The 22,831-nt window shown below is 54.0% G+C and overlaps 6 protein-coding genes across 6 annotated transcripts; 1 reads left to right on the top strand and 5 right to left on the bottom strand.

The window, feature by feature from the left end:
- Window positions 1–490: 490 nt before the first annotated feature.
- CCMA1212_008978 (uncharacterized protein) lies at window positions 491–3,327 on the bottom strand (the record flags this gene model as incomplete). The annotated part of the gene is made up of 4 exons (XM_073706080.1): window positions 491–2,484; window positions 2,540–2,950; window positions 3,014–3,141; window positions 3,239–3,327. The coding sequence occupies 4 exons, from the start codon at window positions 3,325–3,327 to the stop codon at window positions 491–493; spliced, it is 2,622 nt and encodes an 873-aa protein (XP_073555478.1).
- Window positions 3,328–4,554: 1,227 nt separating this feature from the next.
- Window positions 4,555–5,085, bottom strand: CCMA1212_008977 (uncharacterized protein; the record flags this gene model as incomplete). The annotated part of the gene is made up of 3 exons (XM_073706079.1): window positions 4,555–4,620; window positions 4,660–4,828; window positions 4,961–5,085. 3 exons carry the CDS (start codon window positions 5,083–5,085, stop codon window positions 4,555–4,557), a joined length of 360 nt encoding a protein of 119 aa, XP_073555473.1.
- A 3,045-nt stretch (window positions 5,086–8,130) lies between these two features.
- Window positions 8,131–10,189, top strand: CCMA1212_008976 (uncharacterized protein; the record flags this gene model as incomplete). Its single annotated transcript, XM_073706078.1, has 2 exons — window positions 8,131–8,308; window positions 8,397–10,189. The coding sequence occupies 2 exons, from the start codon at window positions 8,131–8,133 to the stop codon at window positions 10,187–10,189; spliced, it is 1,971 nt and encodes a 656-aa protein (XP_073555472.1).
- A 370-nt stretch (window positions 10,190–10,559) lies between these two features.
- Window positions 10,560–14,284, bottom strand: CCMA1212_008975 (uncharacterized protein; the record flags this gene model as incomplete). Its single annotated transcript, XM_073706077.1, has 3 exons — window positions 10,560–13,579; window positions 13,637–14,160; window positions 14,217–14,284. The coding sequence occupies 3 exons, from the start codon at window positions 14,282–14,284 to the stop codon at window positions 10,560–10,562; spliced, it is 3,612 nt and encodes a 1,203-aa protein (XP_073555471.1).
- A 2,397-nt stretch (window positions 14,285–16,681) lies between these two features.
- On the bottom strand, window positions 16,682–16,870 carry CCMA1212_008974 (uncharacterized protein; the record flags this gene model as incomplete). Its single annotated transcript, XM_073706076.1, has 1 exon — window positions 16,682–16,870. The coding sequence occupies one exon, from the start codon at window positions 16,868–16,870 to the stop codon at window positions 16,682–16,684; it is 189 nt and encodes a 62-aa protein (XP_073555470.1).
- A 414-nt stretch (window positions 16,871–17,284) lies between these two features.
- Window positions 17,285–18,670, bottom strand: CCMA1212_008973 (3-isopropylmalate dehydrogenase; the record flags this gene model as incomplete). Its single annotated transcript, XM_073706075.1, has 5 exons — window positions 17,285–17,520; window positions 17,591–18,314; window positions 18,397–18,462; window positions 18,522–18,542; window positions 18,620–18,670. The coding sequence occupies 5 exons, from the start codon at window positions 18,668–18,670 to the stop codon at window positions 17,285–17,287; spliced, it is 1,098 nt and encodes a 365-aa protein (XP_073555477.1).
- Between the last annotated feature and the right edge of the window lie 4,161 nt (window positions 18,671–22,831).

The following is a 22,831-nucleotide window of genomic DNA, read 5'->3' as shown; positions in this document are numbered from 1 at the left end:
GATTCTATCTAGCCGCCTCAAGAGAGTTTATGGAACGGATGGCGCCATGACCGCTAAATCGAAGCGTTATGCTGGCTCGACTCCCTCTATCTGCCTGCATTTTGATAGTCCCGCTCGTTTTTATATATAGGTGACCCTGATCTCTTACCTTGCCGTCACAAAAAAGCCTTTCAACAAAGAGTTCAATTAAACCAAAGACACAGATTGTGCATGAAGAAGAAGCCAGAAAGAGAAGAAAGGTCCTGGCGCAAAGTGATGATATAAGCTTGTTCTTGAAAACTCCCCGTGGCCCAGATGAACGGATGGTCTCACTCGCTGAAAACCCATCGCCTAAAACAGAATAAAGTGTCGCCTGCTTCCTCTGAAAACTCCATTGCCGGCGATGTATAAAACCAAAACAAAAGAAAAATTGAAAGTAAAGAGACTGGATGAAAAAGGAGATGTGAAAGTGCTGAAGACCAACGCTCTGTTGCGAAAGAAAAATCAACGCTTAGTCTTCCCAGCTATATCGCTTTTCCGCCAGCTGGGGTACGTGAATGATATCGTTCCCGTCTATTCGTTCATCTCCCTCCGATGGATGCGGACTCTTCATCCCCTGAGCCAACGAATATTCCTCTCTATGCTCTCCGGCTGGTCTGTCAGATGGCGAATCTTCATGTGACTGTCCAAAGGAAGAGGTAGCCTGCATCGTCATCTCATGCATCATTCGATCTTCTTCCTCCGTGTAGTTGCTTCCTAGACTCTGCTCGGAGAGATGGAACTCGGCTCTGAAACGAGGCGTGAAGCTATCAAAGCTGTTGCGATTCTCTTGGCTGACGATTTGCGCCAACATGATGCTGTGTCTAAATGATTTGAGATCGTCAGGGAGGTTCCCCAAACAGACAATATTCGTTAGGTCGATCGGGGTCTTTTGGCATGGCATGGAAGAAGGAGAGTTCTGGTCGGGATTTGACGCTGCCGGACTCCTCGAACGCTTCGAGTTTGATGGGCTACTTGCTAATGGCGTACTATCCGTTGCACTTCGCTCATACGGGCTTCTGGAGCTACCGCTTGGAAGTTGAGCTGCTGTAGACGCAGCACCTGGATAGGACATAGCATTCTGGTGGCTACCGTAACCTGAAGATATGGGTGAGGGTAGCGATGCTGGAAGCGAGCCAATTCCCGACTCTGGTTTGATTGGAGACACGGGAACTGCTTCCCTGCTCGAGTTTGTGTGTGCTTCGCCTGTTGTGCTCCTCACCTTCTCCTGGGGCAAGGCAGTCTCCAGTAGCGGCGGCGAGTATTCGGGCACAGGGCCTTGAAGCTGCCGATCTATCTTCCTCCTAGCCACCTCATACGCACTGAGACTACCCGTGGTCTCGGTTCCTAAGACTGTTTCGCCGACCAGCATCGAAGAGGCATCTTCTCCGTCGCTAGCATCCAGTTCGACGGGAGGCATCGGGGCCGGAAGCTCATAGATTTCCGAATCCGGGGCCTCTATACAGAGAGGGCTAACTGGCGAGGCGAACTGGATCGCTTCGTTCTCATACTTTTTGCGCCTTGTGAACTTTAAGAATAAGGCCGGCCTGGGAATCCTTGGTGTATCAGGAACCAGTGTGGATGCGCCGTCCTTCGTTTCCGTGATGGTTGCATCGTCGCCCTTCTCCGGCGACTTTCGTCGGCGGCAGACACAGCAGAGGCTGATGAGGCAGAACGAGCATAATAATACGCCACCGACAACGATGCCAATCATTTGTCCCGTGCTCAACTTGTTGCCCGTTTGTTTCGGCGGTGGCGGGTAAGGACTGCTATTCGGCTGCTTGATTGGTACCAGGTTCGCCTCTGCTATCGGCTCCTGGGGGAACTTGGCCTGATGGATCGAAAACACGGCTTCGTCATATTTCGTTATGATGTAGACTTCTTGTAGAAACGACCGGCCAATGACAATAGCAGAATCGTTATGGGTCTTTCGCAGTGCAAAGTATGGTATAGCTGGGTCTCCGTATTTGATGGTCCGATGCATAAACGGGTATTGCAATAGGTTGACGAATGCTCTCATTGGCACGGTGATGTTCACCAGACCCGGCACGTTCAGAGGTGATCCGAAATTGTCGTGATTGTCGAAGCTCGAGAAGCTAAACGTGAAGGTGAAGGAATCGGCAGAACCATACTCATTGAACTGCTCATTCGTAAGGGTGTATAAGTCAAACGTCGCATTATACGTCAGGTTGAATGCATCTGCAAAATCATCACACACGGCACTCGGCAGCCACAGGTATGGGGTGGTGCTATCAATCAAGGCCGTAAAAGAGTTGTCCCAGCCCGAGAGGCTCGCCGTTTCGGACACCCATTTCTTCGGCTTGTTGGCCTTGTTGGCAGAAGCTTCGATGCCTCTGATCAATGCTCGTGGCATGTTGTCCCGCGGAGTTAGTGTGAAGTCGATGTCGTGGGGGACGTATCTTGCGGTATCATGTCCGCCCAAGGTGATCGATACCGGCGTGTTTCCTATTCTCTTGGATTAGCAGCAGCGGGCCCCCGGGAAGTCAAACACATCACATACGGTAGGAGGCGCCAGCAGTAAAGCCATAACTGTAGCTTGGAATCCATCCAAAAGTGTGAACAGCTTGTGTCAAAGGCGATTGAGCGACTTCACGGCCAAAGTTGCCCTGTGTAATGCCGAGGCCAAAGTAGCCCAGGTAGTAGTCTGTTGTGTTGATGGCTGACATGAGGACATTGGACATGCCGAAACCAATATCCGTGATCTTGCTGTACGCATTGACAGTGTCAAGCCCATACTGGCCGTTTCCGCCGTAACCCAGGTACTCTAAGCCGAGTTGCCAGATGCCCATGTACGACCAGTGTTTGGATGCAAATGGTTCGTAGATGCCCCCGCGAGCCGCAGTACAATGCGGTTCCTCTATGAGGTCCGAGTCAGTTCCTGGGTCGAGAGATGAGGGAACTCGGCTGTGGCCTGGTCGCGCGAGGTGCCTTGCGTTTAACGGAGGACCGCGATCAAGCTGAGATGTCAACGTACTTTTTAAACATCCTCCAGGTCCAATAGCCCAAAATTCGGAAAGCGATGTGCTCATAAGAACATTGACAAGATCCGAATTCGATCCTAGCAAGACCTTGATGGTTGACCAGTTGCCGTCGATCCCAAGCCTGTCAATCTCAGGTCAGCTACACCATCACAAGCATTTCTTGGTCTCGACGACGTGGCGGAGAAGCTGAGTAGAGTAGAGCAGAGGTGTCAACATACCATTCTCCGGCATCGAACGCCACCGGGGCCGGGTCATTCGCACAGACAACGCCGGCTACTGCTGCAATCACCAGGACATCACGACGCATTTTGCCGGCGGCGACCTTGCGATGCCGCAAGCTTACGTTAAAAGAGAACGCGCAGGTCACCGTAATGCTACAGATGAGCCTCACGTCATGAGAGAGCCTCAAGTCTGACTTGATCACCTCTCATCACCACAGCACTGCATCCATGAGGCCAAGATCGAGGAACCCAAGGGAATCTGCAGCCTTTGTGAAATCGACGGCACCACCAGACTCGCGATCCAGTAGGCAGATGCAGGTACTGAAAGACCCTTTGTTCGGTTGCCGTGAGGTTGCACGGGAATTTCGCTGCGGCGGATGAGTGAAGAAGACGAAGTCGAGAGACAGAGATGCAAGGCTTGGACCAACGGTCCTCCGGATAGATGGCTGGAGAAGCAACCCTCGGGCCAGGTACTAGGGGGGGATTGTACAGCCAACAGCATCGACGAGAGACGAACGCCAGCATGGATGCCCTGGGCCGATCTCTCCAGAGCTTGTCGGGAAATGAGGATCCCTGTCACTGACTCCCTTGACAACTTTGATCCAAAGGGAGGGAGGGATGTGTGTCTCTGCTCACTCGCCACTTACTCGTCGAGGTACTCCCTTCAATACATTCCGGCTGTCAGGTTAAGTCGAACATGGGATTTTATCCCGGATGTCTGATGCTGAAGCGGGTTCCGATCAGCCTAGTAACGCCAGCCCGCAGTAGCTACCGAGCCGTTGATGGCTTGCGGAAGCGCTAACGCTCGTACTAATATGTTGTCGTGATGGCTGTCGGCCGCAGAATTCGGGACCATTCGGGGACGGGTTTCAGTCGCCAAGGCCTCATTGGGGTGGCACTCTGGAGCGCTCCACGCTTCCTAGACGCGCCGCCAGGCATGTCTCTCGACAGCATGCATCTGCTCGAGCCTCTGCTATGCGTCTGGAACAGATACATTGAAGTACCTGTGGAGCTGTCAACCCGGGGGGGCGGTTCGTGAGCGTGTAATGGAGGAGAGCACAGTGCTGACATTGCCTCTTCTGAGCAGTCTGGGCTTGACCGCTTGTATTCGATCAGCCCATGGTTTCACCTGTCCACAAAATGTGTCTGAAGAGTAAGCTCGGGAAACTCTCTGCTTTTCGTGAAGCGTTCGTGCGGGTGTTAAGTGTAGGTCGAGTACACCCGGCAGTCTGTTCGCATCAACACCCAAAGGCTTCTATCACATGAGCAGTTGATCTACCATCTGCCGCCATAGACTACCCTTAATGACCGTTTCAGAAAGAGGGAGATTCGGCGTCATCATCGGCAGGGAAAAGGAGTGCTTGGGCAGCTCGGTCAAACTGTCATATGGGTCAGACATTGATGGCGAGACAACGTACGAGTAGCAGTGTGTACCAATCGACTTGCCTGTACTTCTTGGGCCCCGAGAGGTCTAACACATACTCAAGCAAGCCAGCACCGACGCTATGCCTGATGTGCATTGTCCACATACCTGGCCTGGCGACGGCCTTGAGACTGGGCGCGGCAGCGGGTGCACATCCCTTGGTGCTGTAGTACAGAGTATGGAGTACAGTTCCCCGTCAGTCGTACTTTGCAACATGCTGATGGAATGCCAATATTCCTGGCTCGAGAGGTATCAACATAGTATTGAATGGGCGGTAACAGCGGAGCAGCACTGACAGGGCGTGTTGAGATGAGAAAGGACCCAAGTCACCATCCAACAGCACAACAGCAAAACGTCCAGCAGCACCACCACCAGCACCAGCAGTTGGCCAGCCGGGGCCAGGGCCCACGATCCGCAACATCTGGAGATGGGCTCCACTGAGCCGCTTCTCAGATGGATAGAGCCGGGGTCAGCAACTGGGAGCTTCAGCCATCCGCCATCCCATCTCATCCCCACCATCCCACACCCTTCACCAGAGCTCAGGCGGAGCGTGTAAAACCAGACCGGCTCCGTATCATACGAGCCTCTCCAGCAGTTCGGTAGTCTGTTAGTGTGTATGCTTGTTCAAGTATTAACTCGTACTTCGTAGTAGAAGAGGCAAGTAAATGACCCAAGGAGGCAGAGTTCACACCCACCTCCCACTGCTCTGCTTAATATCGGCTCCTCGCGCCTCGGACGGTTCCCGCCCGCTGAACATGTTGCCCTTGCGGCATGTGCAAGCAAAGTGCTGATCGTGGGACGCGTGTGCCGGAGCTAAGTTCCCTGCGACATGCATCTACGAATGCCAGTCCTGGTCACATTAGTCTGCTGCCGTTCGATGATACTTGCAGAACTGGGGGCCATTCAACGACTGCAGAGCATCGTGGGGATGGTTTGAATGACCAAGTGTCTGGTGAATATTCGGCAATCTGGCGGTCCGGTGACCCCTGAATGGCAGTTGAGACGTCTGTGATGTTGCTCGAAGCGTGGAATAGAGTCGAGGTGGACAACACACTGCATTGGAGGAAGCAGTTGGTGTTGCTGCCCAGATTTTGGGGGAGATGCCTGAGGCCATTCCGGGTGCTTGCCATCTTGGAAGGTACCTCGACAGGGTTGATGTTCAATCAAGTTTGCGATACCTGGAAAAGTCCCGAGTCACCGACTCGGAATAGCGGACGTCACTGTACTCGGTACGCCGGCTGTTAACAAAACCACGGCAGCTACCCTATAACTGTAGAGGTCAGTATATCGCGACTTGTTCGCAATCACTTTTCGTCCTCGTCAACTGCAATCAAGTCGCCAGATTGGTCAAAACCGCCGGCAGTCGAAACAACTACGAATACTTGGTCGAGCATGTGCACTTGACCTCTTCTTGCGGAAAGGACGGGCATCTGCACTCTTGCGATCAACACGAATCATCAGTATGGCTGTCCAGGCAAAACGTGACTCAGTCTGTTCCTGGCATCCCAAGGCGGATGATATTCGAATCACAGCAGTTGGTCAATCGCATCTGTCTCCATCCTCGAGCAGCGCCGCCATCTCGCTTGTCTCCCGGGATCTCGTACGGGACCACAATGCCATCGTTTATTTCCCTCCCTGGAGGCTGGGAAGATGGCATCGTCAGTCAGCTCATCAAGGCCTACCATGACCGAGATGCAATGAAAACAAGATGACCTGTCAACAACATCCAGGGCCATCGAGATGGTACACTTGATACTTCGTACTTCGCGTTCGAACGGTAAATCAACAAAGTATCATCCTTGCAACATCAAGAGCATGGTCTTTCGACGAGACTTCTCCGCAGCATCCCTTGCATCATGCTAGCAACAATAGTCCGACAACGAGGGTTCACAAGCGGTCTGGTTTGCACAATTTGCACAAAAACCAGCCGTAGCCGTTACTATTGGCGCTCGTATCGTACCATTCGAGGACGGCTGAGCAAAGGGAGCAATGTCTCAGGCCGTGGACAACAAGAAGCGCCAATGTCTTCCTCGCCCACCGGTTAGTTCGCCATCCCCTCTGTGTACGAAGGAAGCGTCCCGCCATTCGACTTGATGATGCACTCGAATCGCTTCATTCAGAGACTGGAAAAGAAGTCCATACAAGGCGGGCAAGATTCGCCTCCGAATTGCTCGAGCGCTCAGTCAGCCGAGATTGAAAGAGCTGAGGACTTGCAAACTCAGCCACTGACAAAGATGTGATCCAGGCTTTGCGAAAGTTTTGCCAGCAGCTCAACTCGCAAGTACTCGAAGTACATCGATCAAGAAGCAGGTCGTCTACTTCGACATTCGCCCACTTCCGAAACCTTCTGGTACCGTCCATGCGGCCGTGTCCTTGATATTTGCGTCACACACGGAATCCTCCTGCAGCCCGGTCATGGGTCGTCACTCAGCCCATCCCGTGCAGGAAAAGAAGATTAACAACAGGCAAATGAGACATCTTCTCCCTTTTCAACGATTAGCCCAAGCCCTTGCCCAACACCTAAAGACACATGGTCGTATTGGTTAGGTGGACGCGTCCTCCCTTTGGCTCTCTCCACCATCTAGCGTTGTGTCCCCGTCCTCGATGCCTCAAATTCGGGACGATGAACACAGGCCGTTGAGCCGCTCGATCCTCCTTTGGGCCTGTACGTACAAGTAGCACCGCCAGATTTGTTGCTCAATCGCCTCTGCCCACAGGATACTCGTACTGACGTGAAGTACAGGACCTCCCTGTCCAGACAACAGTAGCTGGAAGCCCGTGCTACCGCTCTCTGGCATCAATGTGGGATAGCACGAGATTACATGTCTCAGTACTTTCGAAGCCTCATCTCCTTTTCCCGCTCTCGAGACGGTGTGTTGGTCTAAGCACCAGACTAGTCACGGCTATGGGACGCACGGAGAAGATGGACAGGCCGGCTTGCACTGGTCTCATCGTCTGCAGCCAGACAGGACAGCTCTGCTATGCACTGTTGTGTTTCGAGCCCATGTGCCCATGCGTGACGTGGATGTACACCTTATGCAGAGCTTCCCATGCAAAACACGCCGAGCTCATTCAACAACCAGTGCCTTTTCTGCCCATCAACGCTACGACAGAGAAGTCACCTTGCCGGTGACTATTTGTGCAAAACACTTCAACGTCTGTTTATGTTCTCACCGATTCATCAAATCCTGGCATGGTGAAAACTCGACCTGTGATTCTTGTTTCCCTACAGGTCCATGGGGCTTCACTCTAATGGCTGGCCGAATTGTTTTCTTCCATATTCCTCTGCACCGTCCCAGTCGGCCATTGGGATGAGAGAGTTGTTTGCCATCTGAGAACAATGAGGCGCGTGGATATCTCGGTGTTGCTTTGCGCCGCACTCCTCGTAGAGTGTGCCAGAGCGGCTGTCAGACTAGGTACATTGAGCTTCTCCGTTTACTGTGGTGGCGTTGTGTTGCTCACCGTTATGTGCAGAGATTCTACATCATCAGACCTTGCGACGGCGCCTCTGGTCCAACAGCAGCATAGACAGTGGCCAAGAGGAACTGCCAACTACAGAACAGACAATCTCGAAGGCTACCCTCTTGGGGTTGACGGCCCTCTCCACAACACACGGCGTGCTTACAACGGCTGGAACAGCATCGGTTTGGACGACGTATAGCACCAATAGCTCGCTATCATCACCAATACATTCTTCAACGTCCTCCTTGTCGTCTAGTGTGCCCACAGCAGGCACCGAGGCCAAAGACGATGAGAGAATAACGGGCGCTCCTCCAGCGACCGAGCGTATACACACAGCAGGGAATTCGAGCCCTGTCTCGACGCCAATCAGTAATTCTACCATCAGTTCCATCATTACTGCTTGCAGAAATGGCGATGCCTCAGATTGTTCAACAGCCGGTTTATCAACCAACAGACGACCCGTCACATCTGCAGCCACCTCCTCCTCCCCCTCAGAGACGACGTCAACAGAGCCATGCACTCCGCTACCCAGCGACAAGCCCGTCACAGAATATTCCATTGTTTACACATCAACAATCACCTTCTACGGAAGCAGCACCGACTACACCCCCCCGTATTCGCCCATCGTGACGCCAAATTTTTGCTCTCCCACGGGCGAAGCCCTCGCCACGTTCTTCAGCACGATTCGCGTATCCAACTCTACATCAACGCTCACAGTCAATGTCCCGTCTTCGGCCTCTCCCTCGTACGATCTTTTGATGCCAGCGCCGATGCCTGTTCCCACATTTTCAATTGATCTTCCGGAGATTATTACGCAGACGCCCGATGCCGCTGGGAAGGGTGGCGGTGAAATTATTATTACAATGAGGCCGTTTCTGTCGTTCAGTCGACAAGTCGTTACCTTTATCACGACGGACAAGAATCCGTCCGTGGTGTTTTCACCTGAACCCACTCCTGACTTTGGCCAACCAGAGATTACTGGCGGCCCTGGGGACGGTAATCACAAGACTGTAGAGGAGAGTGATGACTGGCAGACCAGAACAACCGTTCCTGATTCTCCTGAAAGCGTAAGACAGTCGGCAGTACCTACTTTTCAGATCACTGCCGGGGGAGACCAAGTTATCATTGGCAAAGAGACAGTGTCTAACCTCAAGCCTGATCAAACTGCTACAGTCACAGTCGGGAGCGAAGTGTTCACCATATTGCCAACTGCAGTCGTGGGATTGGGCACGACAATCACCAAGCCTGCGCCCCAACCAACAAGCCCCCCTGAACAACCGGCGGCAACCCGAACTCTAGGAGGGCTTCCCGTGACTGTCTCGGGATTACAAACCGTCGTTATCCAAGGCACAACGCTGAACATCCCACCGCAATCAGCCACAGCAACCACAGCAACCATAAACGGCCATGCAGTCACCCTCGGAGCACGCTCCGTAGCCATCGGCCACGAAACCCTCCTCTTTCCCACCCCCCAGCCAACTCACGCCATCATAACGGGAGGCCAAATGCTCACAGCCATCGGCCCCTCCATCCTGATCCTAAACTCCACGACAATCACCTACGGCCCCGACATCCACCCCGAGAACAGCACAACCACCATCAACGGCGAGCCCATCTCCATCGGCCCCAGCGGCATCTCCCTCCACGGCACAACCCTCGGCGGCCCCTCCGCAGACCCGCAAGCCACGGAATACGAAATCGTGGGCGGCATCACGGTGGGCAAGGTCCTCCCTTCGCTCGTCGTGCTCAACGGCGCGACGTATTCGCTCAATCAGGACGTGACGGATTTCGAGACGACGGTTGTTGTGGCGGGCCAGACGGTGACTGTCGGGCCGAGGGGCTTGGTGGTGGCTTCGGTGACGCTGACGTATCCTGGGGAGTCGGTTACGGCGACGCTGTCTTTGGCTGGGGCTTCGAGGCAGGGGTTTCCTGTTGAGACGAGGTTGGGGACGGTTGGAGGTGAGGATGACGATGAGAGTGGTGCGGGTTTGGGGCGCGGGAGGGCGAATGGTAGGGGCGTTCTGAGCGTCTTGTTTTCAGTGCTTGTTTGGACGTTGGCTTAGAGGCGTCGGTGACGGGCTTTTCCTCCTTTTTGTAACGTGTTTACAAGAACTTGTATGATATGTAGAGCATTATAGGACGGCTGTTGGGCATTACTCAGTGTAATTCTTATAGATTGTTGGAAATCACTTTTAGACAATCATCTAAACCTGTGCTTGCAAGTCATTCGGCCAAACTATGAGGATAAGCGCATTGCAATTGTGAAAATCAATCGGGGAAACTTCAATAGCTCTTCGAACATCTAGCTAAAGAACAGTCATTGTAAATTCGAACATGGCTAGTATTCACTCCGCCATGCCCCAAGAGGTAGAACGTAAATATCCTCCGCCCATCTTATCAAACACCAGAATTCACTCTGGTTCCCACGTCTAGTCACCACCTCCGCACCCCCTTCCCCTTTCCTTCACCAGGCAAAGACGGAAACGCATCCTGCTCATCACCAGCATCCAAGTAAGCGCTCCCCCCCGGCGGCGAGTATCCACCCTGGTCCTGCATACTCAGACTCAGTGCAATCGCCAAATCCTCGTCTTCAGTCGTGCTCAATCGCGAAGGACCGCCGCCAATGGGCGTGTGCTCCGCAGACGGCGAGCCAGAAGACCCCGGTTGCCTCCCCTTCTTCCCGCCCTTGGGCTTGTACTTGACATTGACCGAATGGTCAAAGTCAACAGAGCTGTTGCCCCGCGATGAATCCATGGGCGATTGTTCGACGCCGTTGCTGACGCCTTCCAGCAGGGACAGGCGTATAGCCTGCTGAATCTGCTGCTCGTACTCATCCTCAGCCATGCCGCTCGTTTCCGAAGCCGACGGGCCGACGACGCTCGGATCAGGCGTCAGTGTCTCAACGGTATTCTCGCTGAAGGAGGAGGCAGTATCCAGGCTGGCGTCGGCTGCCGAATCGCTAGCGCGTCGCTGCTCCTCCACGTGGTACGCCTCTTGGGAGACCATCTGGGCGTAGAGAAGCGCCTCTTCCTCGGTCAAGTCGCCTAAAGCGCCGAATCTCCTGAGGCGACGGTTGTGCTCGCGAGCCTGCTGCTCATCCTCTCGCCGCATCTCGGCTTCCTCGGAGGCGATGTAGCCCGACACTGCATGGCCTTGCCGGCGACTCGCGAGCCGAGCGTCCATATCAGCGTGTCGGACGCGCCGTTTACGGCCTGTAGCATGGCCATTCGACCCATACGACCAATATCGCAGGAATGCCCCAAACGAGACTACACCTTGCAGCGTCGTGGAATCAGGGTCAAGGTATATGGCCTTTGCCGCCGAGTACGTCTCCGCCTGCAATGCGGGATTCATGACCAGCATGTGACGAGGAACCCGGCCGTTTGACCGAGCATTGATCGTTCTGACGGGATCCGTTGTAGATGCCAAAGGGTCCCAGGCTTGGACAAGGCCATCGCTGCCGCCATGAACGAGATACAATCCGGAGGCCGCCACAGCAGAGACCTCTGGGGAGTCGGTCTGAATGATGCGCAATGGCTGTATCTCGCGAGTTCGGTCGTCGTCACGCGCGTTCCAGACAAGCACCGCGCCGGTGTTGGTACCAGCGACGATGAAGCGGGTTCGGCGCCCAGGAATTTCCCTCGCCCCGTGTTCGGCCCAGGGACTCGTCATGGAGGACGCTTCATTGGCAGTGTGGAGAGGGTCTTCCCCAAGCGTGAACTTCGAGGTCAGCGAATTGTCCAAGGCAACTGACAAGACGGTATCATGACTGTAGCCCTTGAGCTCCAGCCCTTGTTTGAACCAGTCATGAAGGACAGTCAAAGGCACGGGGGGCGATTTGGGAGTAGGTGGCGGAGACAATGGCGCCTGAGATTCGGAAGCAGGGGAAATGCGGTTAGCAAAGCCTCCAATGCTGCCAAAGAGCGACGTCGGGACCGACGCAAGAGGTGTCGAAGCCTCCTCGCTGGGAGTGCCCTGAACGGGTATCAAGGAGCGCGAATAGCGTTGGATACCAGCAGGGCAGTTCTCGGCCAGGCCGCAGTCGATGACAAAGATGCTCTCGCCGGCACCTTTCCCATCATCGCTCGCAAAGTCGACCTCGAGCTTCCGCTGCATGTCCCAGCCCTCGCAAACCTTTCGGAAGTGAGAGGGCCTGTAGCGCATAAACTTTTCAATCTCTCGAGCCTCTGCCACAATCTGGTCCTGGCTAAGACGCATGTTGAGAGAAGGTGAGCGTGGTGAATAGCCCCCACGGGTTGCGTTCTTGTCGGAGTCGTCTTCGCGAGCAATTCTCCGAGTCGCCTCGAGAAGGTGCCAGTACACTGTACGGCCGGCATACCAGGCATTTCTCGTCATGTCCTCGCCAGTAGTTCGCCCGGGTTTTCCGACGGGTACATCGCACAGATAGTAGACTTCGCCGAGGGCGTTCAAGGCCACTGCCCAGACCCTGGAAGACGACTTGCGCTTCTGGTTGAAGCCGTCGTCGACCTTGAGGGATATGATGGGGACACCGGGGCTGACGACCCATCGTGCGGTGACATCGCCATTGGCGTATCTCGGGCCCGTGGTATCCCAGCCAAGTGAATAGGCGGTGATGACGCCGAGAGCAGAGCCTGTGAGCATCCCGCACATGGATTGGGTCGTCGCCGTGACGGTTGACGACTTGGCAATCCAGACGCTGCAGATGGCATCGGACATTTCGGGGATCTTGGGGATATCCGGATGAGAGTCTACGGCACTGATCTCTGTCCCGATGTAGCGGCCACGCATTTCGTTGACCCCTCGGAAGTAGGGCCGGCCACCGGGGAATCCCTCGCCGGATATCATGCCGTAGGTGTAGCTCACATCCATGACATTGGGGACGCCAGCTGGACCGTCTCCCAAGCCGTACGGCACCAGATTAGGAGCAACCTCGTCCAGCTGTGGAGTTGTGTAGAGATCTTGAATTCCCCATTTCTCAATCTTTCCAGTGGTAGGGTCGCTGATAGTTGCGACACCGAGATCTCCGGCGCCCTGCATGACGCGAGGCGGCTTCTTTCCATTCAGAAAGACGGCGTGGAGATTCGTCACCTGCCAGGGCAGTTTCGAGTTGTAGGTCAAGACGGCGCTCGACTTCTTCCCGCCGCGGCCGACGGCAGTCCCTGGTTTCCCGCGAGCCAAGCTTCTCAGGTGGCGAGTCCTCAGAAGATACTCGCTCCTCCAAGTGGCCAGCGGTGTGAGTCGAGGGAAGTATCGGGTCTCGAAACGTACGGCATCGGAGGATGGCCCGGTCGTGAGATTGGCAGCGGCAGCCTTGCCATTGTTCTCCAGGATGGTATGTCCCGGGAAGAAGCGCATAAAGGCCATGCGCCACGCATGATGGGTGGTGACCAGCGCCCAGAATCGCTTCGACACCAGCGCCACCGACGAGTGGCAGTCGGGTGGCAGATGGGAAAAGATGTGTGTGAGAATTTCTGGCGGTCAGCAGTTAGCAATCGCTCGCTCGTCGTCAAGGAACTGGCGAAACCAACCGTTGGGAAAGTCCTCGAGACTGAGTCCATCGGCGCGGGGCTCTGAGCGCTTTATGACCTGGAACCCAAGGCCCTGCTTCGCGGCTTGGGGGGTCAAGGCCTTCTCGTACTCGTAGACTCGCTGTCCGGGCACAGAAGGGCGATTGTCGTTGTCCCCGCCGAGGCTCAATGTTTGCAGCTTCTCGTCCAGCCGTTCAGCGTTCACTCCGGCATCCCGGCCCTGGTGCTCATCCGGACCGAGGCGAAGGCGTTGTGAACCGAGGCCAGAGCCGGAAGGGCCTCGACCAAGGCCGCTGGCGTCGCGATGAAGGAGGCCATGCTGGGAGAGTGGGAGAGAATCGAGGTGACTGTTGGCCGGGAGCTGTGCTGGAGTCTTGAAAAGCTCTTGGGTCATATAGCTGGGAGACGTGGTCGAGGGGTCGTGGTAGGTGAGACCGTGCAGTGGATCTTTGCACAGTCTGGCGCGCTGAAGGAGCGGATGAGCGGCGAGAGCGGTTGGGTGAACGATTTGAACTGCTGCGAAGCTGAGAGGAGGCGAGTCAAAGATGGAAGATGTTGGTGAGAGCAATTTTGCGCCCACGCGTAAGTCGCATCAAAGTTCGTTTGGTCGCCGCAAGCTTTGCCGGCAATGAGCCGAAGTGACGACATTGCCCGATTTGGTATAAAGTGCCTCAAATGTATCATCAGATGGAGAAAGGATAAGGTAGTAGAACAGAGAGAGTAATGAAGAGAGCAACATTTGTCATGTGTTTATTGGGATGGCAAAAAAGTTGCCATTGCTTCAAAGGTGAAATGGTCATGTCGTGCGTGTATCAACATGCTGTGTCTTCCAAGGCATGAGACAGAGGCCATCCGCATCACTCGCCCTTCTCGCATCTACATACAATGCATCTCGCGATCGATTAATACCACTTTGCAAGCAATGCGACTGAGCCAACCACCATCTGACAAAGCAAATAGCATGAATACATAAATACTATTATTGAGCCAATATGAGCAATCCTACCAATGTTCAATAACGCCCGCCAGTTCTTTCATGCCCTTGTTCGACAGAATACCCTCAACCGATTTTTTTTCCCCTTTGCCACTTGCCCCTGCGTGAAACTCCATGGTCTGCATACTACGGCTGACTGGTATTGAACTTTGCCACTGCACCTAATTCAACAGAACCCGCAAAACACAGATATTGATACAAAAGGCTCTTCTGGCCCCTTTATAGAATTGTCAAGGGGAAAGCTGCCCTTCACCCGGAAATCAGTCTCTTGGTGCCCAGTGTTCTACGTTATCGTGAAAGGTGTTTGTTAGTGAACCAGCTTCCCAAGAAAGTACAGGCTGCCAGCGAAGCGCCTCCGAGAAATGGAAAAAAAAATGTTATACAAGCCACCCATCAAGATTCTCCCACAGAAGCCTCTCATACCCTGCGCTCATTCCTGTAAGACTACGTGCCGCGTCTTCTCTCAAGCCGGGGCTTCTCACCGTCTGCGAGAGCACATGCCCGCGCCGTCAAAACCCAGCAATTTCAACTTGGGCACCATCGAGGCCCCGATTGCTAACTTCTCCGAGCTGCTCCTTGTCAACATCCATGCTAGAATCATGGTCAATAGCTCAGGGGACTCCATCAAGTCAACAGTGCAGAGAACTTAACCGGAACAAACCATTTTGCCCACTAGTGCCTCGTACGGCCCTTGCTTCAGCCTTTCAACTAACAAAATATTCTGTGGTAAACTCGACCGTACCCTTTCTTTGCAGCCACCCGCCCCAAAACTCCAAACTCCTTCTACAGCACCCAGCTTCCGGCAACAACAGATACAGATCGACCAAGTCCTCAGCAGCTGCTCATTAATAGTAGGAATCGTCCACAACGAACAGTTGAATGGGATGCTAGCAAATCACCAATAACATTCATGTGCCTACTTAGTGATCAGGCATCTTCCGATCAACAGATTGGGCCTCACGGATCTATCCTTCTCCAAGCGGCCTACAAAGATTGGAGGGCTCCCTCTTGTTTTTAGTCCACCAAGAAGTCGAACTAGACGCAGCTAGACAAGGATTGTGTACTTGTTAAAAGATGGAAACGATCCTTCTGGTTAGGTCGTTCCGGCCAACTTTTGCTATCGTTAGCATCTGTCATTTTTTTCTTGGAGCAAACAAGTCTCATCTCACCACCATCGGGTAATGCCGCATCCTCAAGGCACGAGACTAAAGAGCCTAAACGTCAGCTTCAACAGCTGACCCTCGAAGGCTGCCCGCGATAGGGCCCTAGAACAGGACGTTCAGCTCTCGCGGACATTCTAGAATCAGAGAACAGGAATGCTGAACTGCTAGGACAAGATCGTCGGCGTATCGTCACTGACTTTCGCTCTCCGCATGCCCTCTGAAGACAACCTACAGAAACACCATCAGCGGAGTAGGTAAAAATGGCCTCTCGTGACAACTGATACTATCCGTCAGAGACCCCGTCGCTCGGTCATACGAGGCTGTCTCCCGTCTCGCCTGCAGCCCGTCCTCAGTCCCACTATTGGCGTCAAAATGCCACAACTGTCACCGGCTGCTGCTCTCTGTTTCGCGAACATCTCACCTCGGCCTTGGCATTTTTTCCACTAATAATCGTACAAGTTGACAGCGCTGGCTTTTGGCATGTCGAAGAAGCTGATTTAGCGCAAGCGGAACCCAGTCGACGGGACGCTCTCCCTTTTCTTTTCGTGTGGACCAGGGGAGTCCTTGTCCCGGGTTGCATTGCATGCCATGCCTTGAGCCATTTGTTCATCAGACGGTCCGAGCTGGTGTGCGTTGGGAGACGGGAGGGGAGGTAGGATTACAAAGTTGCCTCGCAGCAAGCAGAGCTACCCAGTCGTCCGGAGCAGACGGCGTCCATACTGTACTGTATGTAGAGAGAGACAGGGGATGCAACGTCATTTCTCTCCGGCAGCCCAACGGTGCTTCCCCGTGGTTTGTTTGTACATACAGTATGTCACATCGTACGATGGCAGGATGGCTACCCAAAAGAACCACTCGCGTTAATACGTCCTGGTGCAACAACTCAGGCTAATTAGCTCCAAATGTGGTGGCATCGTCAAGACGCTGCCTGACCCATTGGCTCATCCACGTCCTCGGTGCCAGGCCCGGGGTGCGATGCAGGGCGTCTTGGGCCTTGTCCACCTCGACGCAGGCTGGTTTCGTTCCGGCGGCCCACAGACAGCGGCCACGAAAAATCGGATTGCTTGCCGGGTCCATTGCGAAACCGATCGGATGGCAGCTCTGACTCGTGCTTGTGCCCATAAAAGTCGTCTGTCGGCTCAGGAGGGTGCGTTTGCCGTCGACTTGCAGACACAAACCAGATCCACACGAGCAGCGTAAACCTGTAGGAAGACAGAAAGCGCTTGTCCAAGCAGAATGGTGAAAGACGCCTGGATTGGGAGAAGTGGGCCTCTGTCCTCTTTGAGCAACGTTTACAGTACTCTTGATTGAACGGAGATGGAAAACGTTTAGATTCCTGGATATCACGATTGGCGGGGGTTGTCCAACCCTCCTTGTCATTTCTCATGCCGCTTCAACCACCAATATTTTCTTTCGCCCTTTTGATCTCCCATCCTTAGATTTCTACCATCCATCATTTTCAATTTTTTTTTTGTCTGGTTCACATTTCCCTCAAGCCTTGAGAACCTTGACGAGCTCGGCAACAATGGCATCGCCGGCCTCTGCGGTGCCCGTGTTCCCGCCCATGTCCTTTGTCCTCAGCCCGGCGTCGATGGCAGCGCGGACGGCATCCTCGACGGCCTTGGCCTCGGATGGGAGGTTCAGGGAGTAACGCAGCATCATGGCCACGGAGAGGATGGTGCCGATCGGGTTGACTATTCCTTTGCCACTGATGTCTGGCGCGGACCCTGAAGACGTGTGTTAGAACTTGGGGCGAGGGCTTGTAAAGAGGCGGTAGACTGGGAGGTAAGAACCTACCATGGATAGGCTCGTAAATGCCTTGGGCCTTGGGCTGTTTTCCGTCCGGAATTCCACTGAGACTTGCACTGGGAAGCAACCCGATACTGCCGGGGATAACGGAGGCCTCATCCGAAAGGATATCGCCCTGAAGGTTCGAGCAAAGTACGACGCCATTTAGCTGCGTCGGACTCTTGACCATGATCATGGCTGCACTGTCGATGAGCTGGTGCTTGACCTTCAGATCGGGGAATTCAGTTTGGAAAACCTCATCCATAACCTTCCGCCAGAGCCTGCCCGTCGCTAGCACATTCGCCTTATCCAGCGAAGTCACAGTAGTTTCTCCTCTACCGCGGGCGAGGAATCCACCCAATCGCGCAACACGCTCAATCTCTGGGCGGGAGTACGGCTCCGTGTCCCACGCCTCGCCGGAACCATCATCCTCCTTACGTGCGCCAAAGTAGATGCCACCCGTAAGCTCGCGGACAATCATAAAGTCCGTTCCACGCACGACGGAGGCCTTCAGGGGAGAGGAGTCGATGAGGGCGTCGGAGGCGAAGAAGCAGGGGCGGAGGTTACCGTAGGTACCCATCTCCTTGCGCAGCTTCAGCAGGCCCTGCTCCGGGCGGACGGCGCCGGTGCCCCATTCCGGACCGCCGATAGCGCCGAGAAGGACGGCGTCGGCGGATTTAGCGGCGGCGAGGGCTTCGTCTGTGAGGGGGGAGCCGGTCTTGTCGATGGAGCACTGTAAGAGAACGGCCGAGGTTAGCAACGTGTTTCTCGATAGACATGTGTGACTTGACACCGAGGAAAGAGGAACGACTTACCCCACCGAGGAGGTGGTCCTTGAGGTTGAATTTATTCGGGGTCAGCTGCTCGATCGTCTTGAGAACCTATAGCATCTTATGTCAGATATGTTCATCTGCGTGCGTCGCAAAAAATCGCCTCGTACCTTGATCGCCTCGGCAACGACCTGTCCATATCACCACAGTTAGCCTCTCTGCCTTCGCCCACGTCAAACGTGAAAAAGAGCTCGGGGAGCAAACTCACCTCTGGGCCGCAGTGGTCGCCCGCAAAAACAACAATGTTGTGCTCCGCCATGGTTTCTAGCTTGAGGCAATTCGTCCAATTGGGTCGGTCTGTGTGTTCAGAAGAAGAATTGAATATCGTCGGTATAGCAGGAAGATGTCTGAAGGAACTGAAGTAAGAAGGAAAAGAGCTGAACCCCAAATATGATGTAAAGTAGCTCGAGTAGCGAAGTCGGGGCTTTCGCGGGTAGCGCAGCTCTGCCTTCCCCCACCTGCCGAAATCGGAGAGGAGCTTCAACCAGCTTCCTTAGGTATGCTTACCTTACCTGTTCAAGGACGCGAAGACGCCTTTTCATCATCAAAGCAGAGAGGAACACATTTGCTGAACCGTCATCCGGGTGCCAAATGCTACCAATGTCAAGCAAATGGATGCAAGGAGGCGTTTAGGAACAAATGGCAAATGCTATCTTATTTCAAAGAGGAGCATGCTGCGGCTCGGAGTCTTCTCTGCACATATGATGGATGTGAAATCGAGTGCCGAAGCCGGAGGGCTCTGAAACCAAACATCAGAGAAGAGACCATGTCAAAGTTGGAGTTCGACTGCCCTGTGAAAGCTTGCTCGAAGATGTTGACGTCTAGATAGATCAGGTATCAACCTGCATGTCAAGGCTGTACATGGAGACAGTACTTGCTCCTGCACCTTCGCCGACTGCGAAATGACTTATACCAAGCCGAGAAGCTTTGCAAACCATCTCAAACTCGAAGACGGCATAGACACATAACTTCAGTGCTTTCACCAGGGCTGCGAGTTGGTGTATGCTTCAGCCGCCAATTTTGCAGGTTATATAGAAGAGAGAACACCATGATGTGGCTCCGATGATCCATCCATGCATGCCTCTTGGCAGATCGCGAGGAGTGCAGAGAGTTGTTCTCAAGCCCGAGGGCTCATCACGGGAAGTTCCCCTGTTCCTTGCATAAAGAGAGGAGGGAGGCAGGAGGAGTTGAGAGAGGCAGGAGGAGTTGAGAGAGGCAGGAGGAGGTGAGGGAAGCGGGAAGAGAGTTGGGACCAAGTCGGAAGAGCAGGAAACTGTCCCTTTTCAGAATGAGGAAATGCGCCTTGTAGGCCAGCTAGAAACCCCCATTGCGCCAGCGACGAACAGAAAGGACGGAAAGCTGGTCCATGATGGCCGTTTCCTCCGTCGTTTACGGTGGTGTCAGTCAACGACGACAACGGCGATGCTGGTGTGGAGGGTAAACGGGACGGTGGTTGCTTAGTCACCAACTTCACCAGTGGCTTCGGGGGTGTGGTTTTGCTCCGACTGCAAGCATGTACGACCATTACTGTACGTGCGAGATGTTGTTTCATCAAGCTCACAAGTGCCTTGACCCCATGCAAATAAGCTTGGCTGCTGGCTTGCGAGAACAATTTGAGAGCTCACCGACTTTGGATTCGAGCAGCTTTAGGACGCTGGCGAAACTCCACATCGACGTTGTAAAGGACCAACAGCCCTCGTTCTCGGGTTCGCCTAAAGGGCGTCAGCTTTTGTGAACCAAACGTACACTAGTATTGGCTTTCGCAGCCTGTGAGCGCGTGGTTTGACTGTTCCCGTCTCTATGCTTCAATGACTGTCCCTTCTCAAGCCTGTCAACCAGCAGAACGGCTGAAAGTAGTTCACCTCTCCGTTGGACCCACGATGTGAGATATGACAATATCATTGTCCCACAATTGATTGAGTTCTTTGCATGGATCAGGAGTACACCCTACGAAGTATTTAGCCCCCTTTGCGCTTCATTCGAAATACCTGTAATTAATCAATACTATGGACCCTACGGTTCCAATGTTGCGCGGATCGCCCAGTTTCATTCTCAAGGGCCTGGCCTGGTCGGAAAGAAGGAGCTACAGTACATTGGATGTTGTGATGCCATCTGTACTGTACCTTAGAAACGACCACCGTGCGAAGTGGTCGGGTACGTGGGATGTCTGCGTCCTCGATTATGCTCGTATGCCCTATCTATGGCAACAGGAGGCTGCTGCAAATAGTCGGGTTCGCTTTCAGGATGTAACGGCACCATCGTTGTTCTCTCCCCCAACCGAGAAGCGTGCTCGCTGTCTAACCGAGAGGCACTGCCCCCCCGCGCAATGCTCTCCGTATCTGGGATGCTGCGAGAGGACTTGGTCTGTCGAATCTGCTTGTATGAATGGCTCGGATGGTGACAGTCGCTTCGCGGAAAAGCTTGAGACATCCTGCATGCCACGCTGTCTTGTTGAACGCCGGTCTCCAGGACTGTGGGACGCTGCGTCACGGCTTGTTGGGTACACTACCTGGTAGCATGCAGAAGCAGCCATGCACACCATCTGGGAAGCTTGTCCACATGGAGACCCTCTGGCATTTGATGTAGTGGTCAAGTCATTGGGTTTCAAGTACGACGTACGAGTACTGTTAGCACCCACAGAGCCAGAAACCGAGTACAGACCAAAGGAAGGTTGTCGAAAGCCTGTCGACGCGTGTGGCGGCATGTTGTCGTATTGAAAAGTAACCGCACTTCGTACTCCATGCCAAAATGGCTTTGCTAAACCCCGAAATGATGCTATCGGCAATGCCACCCCAAGGGGCGAGGCAATTGAGAGCTTATTGAGCATTGCGCCACGGGGCACTGCGTTCTTCGTCTGGTCTTGCCTGCGAGCTAGAATGCAGAAAGGCGTTTGCACTCATACCTGCGCCTGTATTTCGATTGTCAGCAGCTTCTATTTGCTTCGTCTTCTTCGTCTTCGCCATCGGCTGGCCCTTATACCAGGCCGTCGGAATCAGGGAGAGTCGTGACGGCCTGGCAGGCTAGTATGTACCATGAAGCTTCTGCGAAGTAATAAGCGATCGTCCGTCTGTGGATCTGCATTTGGCTCGTTGGCGATGTTGGCAGAGCATGCCGAGAACGCTTCGGTCCTTGCCGTGTGTGTCACTGGTCGGTTCTCGCTGCTCAGTTACGTGCCGACGGCGTACGAATTCCAAGTTCCCTTCTTCTTCTCCTCTCCAACGAATCATCTGCAGGAGAGTACGGAGCAGAGGTTGCAAGCATGCTCGTCGGAAAACCTCCTTACAAGCCGCAACCCGCCAGAGGCTAGGCCGCGGAAACGAAGCTTGGCTAGGCAAGCTAGGGTTTACCGGACATGCGGCTGTTGCATGATGCACCCTCTAAGTTGCCAGGGGTCTCAAATTAGCAGGCATGCTTGAGCTAACTCTCTGCGAGAGTTGACACATCAGAAAACTCGCAGACATTGTCGAGTCACAGTGTCAGAAATTGTCGTGTCGTGCGGGGATTCGATGCCATACTGTCGGGCCAGCTTCCTGTTTCGACGCCCAGACGCTTCTGTTGATGTGCAGCGCCCGAAGCCGGTATCATCGCCGTTCTAGAAGCGCAAAGGCCAGAGACGGCGTCGCGCAATGGCGTGTGCAGAGCGATCTGTCTCGAGTTTCGCCTACGCCAGAGAACCAAGATGGCCCATCGCGTCGACTTGCATGGAGCAACAGAGCAAGCCGCGAGAGGTGCTGCTACCTGGTAGCCGGTACGGGGGACTCCGCCACAGTGCCCAATCTGCAGCTCTGGTCGTCCATGTCCCCAGCACAGGGCACACAGGGCAGCGATTGCCAGTATTAAGCATCGCAGACGAAAATAAGGCATCGTGCAATCTCCGCGGGGCGCGCACTCGCCTCGGTATGAAGTACAAATGCATACTCTTTGGTGTATGACAATGCAATTGTTGGCTTCATTCGTATGAAGCACAAAGCAGCATGTGGCAAGCATGAAGGCAATGAGTAACCTTCAATGTGAGAGCAGTACGAAGAGGTAGCAGCTCCTTGGGAATACATACTGGACACGTGAACTCCAAAACTGACACCCGTCGTACTATCATGCGCAGATAGTGAGTGATTGGATATCGACTCGCAGATATACACTACTACTTCCCTGCGCTCTGTATCTGCCCAGTGGGTTTGTCATCACGGCAGCGTTGAAGAGGCTCTCACAACGTTCGCGGTGTTGTCGCGGTACTGCGTGTAGAACGTCCGAGCACGAGTAAGGATGTGTATGTAAGCGCAGAAAGCTCACGGATGCTTGCTGCGATAATCAAAGGACGACCCGTGTGCCCGAGATTTCTTCATCATAGGCTGCCGAAACGGTATAGGCCCCCCTGGGTGGAATGCTGCTGGCGCATGGTCGATCAAGCCTAGCTAGTGTC

This window comes from Trichoderma ghanense, assembly GCF_004382785.1.
Source record: "Trichoderma ghanense strain CCMA-1212 chromosome Unknown scaffold_14, whole genome shotgun sequence".
Lineage (NCBI taxonomy): Eukaryota > Fungi > Ascomycota > Sordariomycetes > Hypocreales > Hypocreaceae > Trichoderma > Trichoderma ghanense.
The sequence above is the reverse complement of the archived record's forward strand: the minus strand, read 5'-3'. Positions and strand labels throughout refer to the sequence as shown.